The sequence below is a fragment of the Myxine glutinosa genome, chromosome 4 (genome assembly GCF_964187855.1).
Source record: "Myxine glutinosa chromosome 4, kmMyxGlut1.1, whole genome shotgun sequence".
Classification (NCBI taxonomy): domain Eukaryota; kingdom Metazoa; phylum Chordata; class Myxini; order Myxiniformes; family Myxinidae; genus Myxine; species Myxine glutinosa.
The window spans coordinates 21,342,587-21,352,052 of NC_136264.1; the positions used below are offsets into that span (position 1 = coordinate 21,342,587).

A 9,466-nucleotide genomic window follows, 5' to 3' on the forward strand; every position below is an offset into this window, starting at 1 on the left:
AAATTAAAAACACCTCACAGCCACGAAATTAAAAACACCTCAGCCACAAAACACGAAATTAAAAACACCTCACAGCCACAAAACACGAAATTAAAAACACCTCACAGCTACGAAATTAAAAACACCTCACAGCCACGAAATTAAAAACACCTCACAGCCACAAAATTAAAAACACCTCACAGCCACAAAACACTAAATTAAAAACACCTCACAGCCACAAAATTAAAAACACCTCACAGCCACAAAATTAAAAACACCTCACAGCCACAAAATTAAAAACACCTCACAGCCATAAAATTAAAAACACCTCACTGCCACAAAATTAAAAACACCTCACAGCCACAAAACACTAAATTAAAAACACCTCACAGCCACAAAATTAAAAACACCTCACAGCCACAAAATTAAAAACACCTCGCAGCCACAAAATTAAAACACCTCACAGCCACAAAACACTAAATTAAAAACACCTCAGAGCCACGAAACACTAAATTAAAAACACCTCACAGCCACGAAATTAAAAACACCTCACAGCCTCAAAATTAAAAACATCTCACAGCCACAAAATTAAAAACACCTCACAGCCACGAAATTAAAAACACTTCACAACCACAAAATTAAAAACACCTCACAACCACAAAATTAAAAACACCTCACAGCCACAAAACACTAAATTAAAAACACCTCACAGCCACGAAATTAAAAACACCTCACAGCCCCAAAATTAAAAACACCTCACAGCCACAAAATTAAAAACACCTCACAGCCACGAAATTAAAAACACCTCACAGCCACGAAATTAAAAACACCCCACAGCCACGAAATTAAAAACACCTCACAGCCACGAAATTAAAAACACCTCACAGCCACAAAATTAAAAACACCTCACAGCCACGAAATTAAAAACACCTCACAGCCACAAAACACGAAATTAAAAACACCTCACGGCCACGAAATTAAAAACACCTCACAGCCACAAAACACGAAATTAAAAACACCTCACAGCCACAAAACAGGAAATTAAAAACACCTCACAGTGACGAAATTAAAAACTCCTCATAGCCACAAAATTAAAAACACCTCACAGCCACAAAATTAAAAACACCTCACAGCCACAAAATTAAAAACACCTCACAGCCACGAAATTAAAAACACCTCACAGCCACGAAATTAAAAACACCCCACAGCCACGAAATTAAAAACACCTCACAGCCACGAAATTAAAAACACCTCACAGCCACAAAATAAAAAACACCTCACAGCCACGAAATTAAAAACACCTCACAGCCACAAAACACGAAATTAAAAACACCTCACGGCCACGAAATTAAAAACACCTCACAGCCACAAAACACGAAATTAAAAACACCTCACAGCCACAAAACAGGAAATTAAAAACACCTCACAGTGACGAAATTAAAAACTCCTCATAGCCACAAAATTAAAAACACCTCACAGCCACAAAATTAAAAACACCTCACAGCCACGAAACATGAAATTAAAAACACTTCACAGCCTCGAAACACAAAATTAAAACACCTCACAGCCACGAAACACGAAATTAAAAACACCTCACAGCCACGAAACACGAAATTAAAAACACTTCACAGCCACGAAACACAAAATTAGAAACACTTCACAGCCACAAAACACGAAATTAAAAACACCTCACAGCCACGAAACACGAAATTAAAAACACCTCACAGCCACAAAACACGAATTAAAAACACCTCACATCCACAAACCACGAAATTAAAAACACCTCGCAGCCACAAAACACGAAATTAAAAACACCTGACAGCCACAAAACACAAAATTAAAAACACCTCACAGCCACAAAACACGAAATTAAAAACACTTCACAGCTACGAAACACAAAATTAGAAACACTTCACAGCTACGAAACACGAAATTTAAAACACCTCACAGCCACAAAACACAAAATTAAAAACACCTCACAGCCACAAAACACAAAATTAAAAACACCTCACAGCCACAAAACACAAAATTAGAAACACTTCACAGCTACGAAACACGAAATTTAAAACACCTCACAGCCACGAAACACGAAATTAAAAACACCTCACAGCCACAAAACACGAATTAAAAACACCTCACATCCACAAACCACGAAATTAAAAACACCTCGCAGCCACAAAACACGAAATTAAAAACACCTGACAGCCACAAAACACAAAATTAAAAACACCTCACAGCCACAAAACACAAAATTAAAAACACCTCACAGCCACGAAACACGAAATTAAAAACACCTCACAGCCACAAAACACGAAATTAAAAACACCTCACAGCCACAAAACACGAAATTAAAAACACCTCACAGCAACAAAACACGAAATTAAAAACACCTCACAGCCACAAAACACGAAATTAAAAACACCTCACAGCCACGAAACACGAAATTAAAAACACCTCACAGCCACAAAACACGAAAGTAAAAACACCTCACATCCACAAAACACAAAATTAAAAACACCTCACAGCAACAAAACACGAAATTAAAAACACCTCACAGCCACAAAACACGAAATTAAAAACACCTCACAGCCACGAAATTAAAAACACCTCACAGCCACGACATTAAAAACACCTCACAGCCACGACATTAAAAACACCTCACAGCCACGAAATTAAAAACACCTCAGCCACAAAATTAAAAACACCTCACACCCACAAAATTAAAAACACCTCACAGCCACGACATTAAAAACACCTCACAGCCACGAAACACGAAATTAAAAACACCTCACAGCCACAAAACACGAAATTAAAAACACCTCACAGCCACAAAACACGAAATTAAAAACACCTCACAGCCACAAAATTAAAAACACCTCACAGCCACAAAATTAAAAACACCTCACAGCCACGACATTAAAAACACCTCACAGCCACGAAATTAAAAACACCTCACAGCCACGAAATTAAAAACACCTCACAGCCACAAAACACGAAATTAAAAACACCTCACAGCCACGAAATTAAAAACACCTCACAGCTACGAAATTAAAAACACCTCACAGCCACAAAACACGAAATTAAAAACACCTGACAGCCACAAAACACAAAATTAAAAACACCTCACAGCCACAAAACACAAAATTAAAAACACCTCACAGCCACGAAACACGAAATTAAAAACACCTCACAGCCACAAAACACGAAATTAAAAACACCTCACAGCCACAAAACACGAAATTAAAAACACCTCACAGCAACAAAACACGAAATTAAAAACACCTCACAGCCACAAAACACGAAATTAAAAACACCTCACATCCACAAAACACAAAATTAAAAACACCTCACAGCAACAAAACACGAAATTAAAAACACCTCACAGCCACAAAACACAAAATTAAAAACACCTCACAGCCACGAAATTAAAAACACCTCACAGCCACGACATTAAAAACACCTCACAGCCACGAAATTAAAAACACCTCAGCCACAAAATTAAAAACACCTCACAGCCACAAAACACGAAATTAAAAACACCTCACAGCCACGAAATTAAAAACACCTCACAGCCACGAAATTAAAAACACCTCACAGCCACAAAACACGAAATTAAAAACACCTCACAGCTACGAAATTAAAAACACCTCACAGCCACGACATTAAAAACACCTCACAGCCAGGACATTAAAAACACCTCACAGCCACAAAATTAAAAACACCTCACAGCCACAAAACACGAAATTAAAAACACCTCACAGCCACGAAATTAAAAACACCTCACAGCCACGAAATTAAAAACACCTCACAGCCACAAAACACGAAATTAAAAACACCTCACAGCTACGAAATTAAAAACACCTCACAGCCACGACATTAAAAACACCTCACAGCCAGGACATTAAAAACACCTCACAGCCACAAAATTAAAAACACCTCACAGCCACGACATTAAAAACACCTCACAGCCACGAAACACAAAATTAAGAACACCTCACAGCCATGTGATTTAAAAACACCTCACCACCACATAATTCAAAATACCTCACCACCACGTGATTCAAAACCACCACCACGTTATTAAAAACACTTCACAACCACGGAAACAAAAGTTTCAGGGAGTAGTTCAGTGACAACAGGCACTGCCCAGATATGTAGATATATAGATAAACAAGTGAATCCACTTGGATTCCGCCCAGGTTGGCACATGGAAATTATGATGTAGCATAATTATCATCTCGGGTCAAGATTTGAAATTATGCCATGGTTTTTGTAAAATTGCTACTAGTATTCACATTATGTACTATCACCAAAACATACATCATCATAGAAACATACATAGAATTTGGGTCCTCTGGGTCATTTGGGTCCTCTGGGTCATTTGGGTCCTCTGGGTCATTTGGGTCCTCTGGGTCATTTGGGTCCTCTGGGTCATTTGGGTCCTCTGGGTCATTTGGGTCCTCTGGGTCATTTGGGTCATTTGGGTCATTTGGGTCCTCTGGGTCATTTGGGTCCTCTGGGTCATTTGGGTCCTCTGGGTCATTTGGGTCCTCTGGGTCATTTGGGTCCTCTGGGTCATTTGGGTCCTCTGGGTCATTTGGGTCCTCTGGGTCATTTGGGTCCTCTGGGTCCTCTGGGTCATTTGGGTCCTCTGGGTCCTCTGGGTCCTCTGGGTCATTTGGGTCCTCTGGGTCCTCTGGGTCCTCTGGGTCCTCTGGGTCATTTGGGTCCTCTGGGTCATTTGGGTCCTCTGGGTCCTCTGGGTCATTTGGGTCCTCTGGGTCCTCTGGGTCATTTGGGTCCTCTGGGTCCTCTGGGTCCTCTGGGTCATTTGGGTCATTTGGGTCCTCCGGGTCATTTGGGTCCTCTGGGTCATTTGGGTCCTCTGGGTCATTTGGGTCCTCTGGGTCATTTGGGTCCTCTGGGTCATTTGGGTCCTCTGGGTCATTTGGGTCATTTGGGTCCTCTGGGTCATTTGGGTCCTCTGGGTCATTTGGGTCCTCTGGGTCATTTGGGTCCTCTGGGTCATTTGGGTCCTCTGGGTCATTTGGGTCCTCTGGGTCATTTGGGTCCTCTGGGTCATTTGGGTCCTCTGGGTCATTTGGGTCCTCTGGGTCATTTGGGTCCTCTGGGTCATTTGGGTCATTTGGGTCCTCTGGGTCATTTGGGTCCTCTGGGTCATTTGGGTCCTCTGGGTCATTTGGGTCCTCTGGGTCATTTGGGTCCTCTGGGTCATTTGGGTCCTCTGGGTCATTTGGGTCCTCTGGGTCATTTGGGTCCTCTGGGTCATTTGGGTCCTCTGGGTCATTTGGGTCCTCTGGGTCCTCTGGGTCATTTGGGTCCTCTGGGTCATTTGGGTCCTCTGGGTCCTCTGGGTCCTCTGGGTCATTTGGGTCCTCTGGGTCCTCTGGGTCCTCTGGGTCATTTGGGTCCTCTGGGTCATTTGGGTCCTCTGGGTCATTTGGGTCCTCTGGGTCATTTGGGTCCTCTGGGTCATTTGGGTCCTCTGGGTCATTTGGGTCATTTGGGTCCTCTGGGTCATTTGGGTCCTCTGGGTCATTTGGGTCCTCTGGGTCATTTGGGTCCTCTGGGTCATTTGGGTCCTCTGGGTCATTTGGGTCCTCTGGGTCATTTGGGTCCTCTGGGTCATTTGGGTCCTCTGGGTCATTTGGGTCCTCTGGGTCATTTGGGTCCTCTGGGTCATTTGGGTCCTCTGGGTCATTTGGGTCCTCTGGGTCATTTGGGTCCTCTGGGTCATTTGGGTCCTCTGGGTCATTTTGGTCCTATATTCCTATCCTATAACATATATATCTCCTATAACCTATCCTATAAATATAGATTTGATGACGTCATGTTTACACATCTGAGCGACAGAAATGAGCGACAGAAATGAGCGACAGAAATGGGTGACAGAAACTAGCTTCACTTTTGAGCGCCCGAAATTCCCAGGCAAACGCTATAACGCACCAGGTTTACAACCTGTGCGTTAATAAACCTGAAAATCGCAGAGCCAGAATTATTTTTTGGTCTGGGGAGCCCAAGCAAGGTTTCTTCTTCTTCAGCCTCTCACAACCCTGGGTGAATATGCGATCTTTTAAAAAAAAGTTCGAATTTTGCCAGATCTGTTTTATTCGTTTGTTAATATACCTCAGCCATTGACAAATCTGGAATTATAATTTTATTTGAGGTTCAAATTAACCCGGGACATTGTGTCAAACGATGCCTGCAAGTCTGCACATGTGATAAATAATTAATCGTCCACAGTGGACGACTCTTCTTCTTCACGCAATAACAACTTCCAGCTAACAGACCGTACGACCAATCATCTTCAAAATTTGCAAACTTGTTACTCTTCATGACTTCTATTACAGTATGAAGTTTCACGTCGATCAATGAAGTGGTTCAAGAGATATAAATGTTTTAATTATTCGCGTTCGATTAACGATATCTGCCAAACCACGTGACCTATCGCAAATTCCAAAAGGGCATTTTAGGAGACTGATATGCTGAACAGATTTGTGAAGTTTCCCCTCGATTGGATCACAAATGAGGGAGGAGCTAGGTTTTAAATGTTTGTGCTTAAAAACGTCATAACTCTGAAACCATGTGATGCATGACGTCATGCTTGCTGACTTTTTTGTTCGTCATCGTTATGCGATTCTGCCTGCAAAGAATGGCCTCGATCTGTTCAGGCGTTTTGGAGAAAATTGGATTTTAGTGTTTTTCACTGAAATCAATATGGCGGCCGAACCACGTGACATGTGACGTCATAATTACCATTAAAATATTCTGCAGACCGATTCCCTCCTATGGTAAAAATTTGCTCTCAATCGGTCCAATTATTGCAGAGAAAATGTTTTTTAAAGGAAAACAGAAAAAAAATTCACAAATAATTCCCCAAAAAACTTCCTGGATCCGGAATAATTTCCGGAGCTTCACCAAAAACTAATCAATTCTTCCTTATCGCAAGTGTAATCATCCCACCAACTTTCATCCAAATCCGTTGAGAACTTTTCCAGATATCTTGTTCACAAACACACGAACACACACGCACACACACACACACACACACACACACGGACACGATCGAATGCATTACTCCCTAGCGGGAGTAACAAACAGAGGTGAAAAAAACGAAATATCAATATTATTTTATCATCCCTATTTGTTTGTATCAAATCCCTTGTATATACCGTTTAAAAATCTCAAACCTGGATCAGGAGAAGCCACAGGAATCCCTGCATGGAGCCATGGAATATCGACTCTCTGTGCCCCTTGAGCCTCATCCTGAAGGTGAAGGAGACCTGATTGATGAGAAATATCTGTGCAGACAGGTGAAAAAGAAAGTTACAACTTGGCACAGTGAACGTTGCCTTGTGATGTGAAGTAAAGGGAAGTGCTCAGATTAAGTAGTAATTCCACCCTGAAGCTCACAAGGCGGGTTTTACTTCTAATAGGGCGTTTTGAATGAATTAAAGAGGTGTGTGCAGGCACAGTCATCACATATTTTGAATACATACCTGTGGGGCATATTAGCTTCAGGCAGTGTAATCTGCTTCTGATTAAGTATCCCCTCCAGTGTCATGGCAGGTATTGCAAATATAGCCAGGGTGCTGCATACCATGTCCTACTCTTCAAAATGGACTGTTCTTGTATTTTAAGGCCATTTGTGAATGCCAATGGATGGGACAGCCACAATAATGTGCTCCATAATATATGTCGTATTCATTGGTGCAACACATTTCCTCCAAATTACCAGGATGGTGGTTTGTAGTTGGGCTGGAAATGGAAGTTGGGCTGGCTGTCCTAGAGTCTCAGGGAGAGGCTGTCAGGCCGCATGCCCGGGAGGTCACCACATCGGGCCGTCATTGACAGTCCGTGGTGCCGCCGCCAATGCGCGGCCTACAACACCTCCCCCTAGTGGACCTCATGATGCACCATGCTCGGCGCTCAGGAGTAACCACATCCGACCCCCGGAGGTCTCAACCCCCTTCAGGGTCCGGCGACGCTGTAGGCCCAAGACACCCCCTCGGGCGGCGCCCCAAAGGACCAGGGACACCACACTCCACCAGACCCCCCGTGGAGCCCGGGTCATACCACAACACCCATGGTCGGACCAGACGGCCAAAACCCACATGCGCAGCCCCCCCACACCCCCCCCCCCCCCAGCTGCCTGGCATAATCCAATTTTGAAAGGGGCAAATTTTCCATGAGGCCACCCCAATGACCTCCCTTGGTCCGAATTCCACAGCCCGGGGACAGACTCCTTCCAAGGCTGCGCAAAATTAAATTCCTATTTGAATTTAAATTTAAATTTAATTTTAAAAATCTTGGCCTGGTGTACCCAACCAAGAAAGAAACCGGATTGAAATCTGAGTAATCCCCTTCACAAAATGATTGCAGCAAAACTTGTTTTTATGTCACATTGTTGCACTTACTTAATGCTTAATACATTGTTGCACTTGCCTAATGCTTAATACATTGTTGCACTTACTTAATGCTTAATACATTGTTGTGCATTTCGGGGAAAATACAAAAACCCATTTTGCATTTGTTAATCTTTCTTGTAATACTCGATTTTATTCAAATATTATTACCTCCCCACCTAAGGTTGCCTACCACGAGTTCAAAACACCCCTGCTGTTTGTCTGTGAAGAGGATATCGCAAAAACTTGTGGAAGGATTCAGACGAAATTTGGGGGAGATGTTCGGTATGTGAGAAGGACTAAATGATTACATTTTGGTGATGATCCAGATCCGGGTACTCTCATTTATTCAGTGATTCTTCACGGTTGAGAGATGGGGCTAAAATAGATTTAAAGCACGATATTTCGAAAAGTTATGGACGGATTCGGATGAAACAATGTGGGTGAGTTGGTTAGGCAACAAGAACACAACACAACAGGCATTTTAGGGTCATTTTCCCTGCTAGAGCGGGGGTTAGCCTAGGTGACAAGAAGAAGCCAATTATATTCTAGTTCAGGTCCGAATCCAGATCTGGACTATCAGTGGGATACAAAACGTAAACGTTTAAGCCTGGTGGAGGTTTACACTCTACCGAGTGCATTGCTAGTTACTTCCGCCACCAAATGTGGATAAAGCTTATGTTTTCCACCCCTGTTTGTTTGTCAACGGGATATTTCTAAAGGTTATGGCCGGAGTCGGACAAAATTTGGTGCAGAGGTTGAGTATGTGACCAGGACGAAATGATTAGATTTTGGTGAAGATCCGAATCCGGAGATGGAATTTTAAAGTGATTCTTCAACATTGAGTGAAAGGACAAAAAAACGATATATCGGATGACATCTCAAAAAGTTGTGGAAGACTTATGACAAAACTTGGTGGATGAGTTGGGTCAGTGACAAGAACAAGCGATTAGCTTTGGGTTGAGGTCCGAATTCATATCCGACCTATCAGTGGGATACAAAACATAAACTGTTCACCTGGTGAGGTATGCATTCTACCGAGTAACATTGTACTTCAAATA

The 9,466-nt window shown here is 42.5% G+C and overlaps 1 protein-coding gene across 1 annotated transcript in view; it reads right to left on the reverse strand.

Moving 5' to 3' along the window:
• LOC137426058 (adhesion G-protein coupled receptor G6-like) overlaps positions 1-7,603 on the reverse strand; it is a 43,014-nt gene extending 35,411 nt beyond the window's left edge. The window contains exons 1-2 of the mRNA XM_078775190.1: positions 7,496-7,603; positions 7,191-7,352 (exon numbers count right to left, since the gene is read on the reverse strand). Of these exons, the coding sequence (XP_078631316.1) occupies positions 7,191-7,352; positions 7,496-7,603 (270 nt within the window). The remainder of the gene's footprint in view (positions 1-7,190; positions 7,353-7,495) is intronic.
• Positions 7,604-9,466: the final 1,863 nt, after the last annotated feature.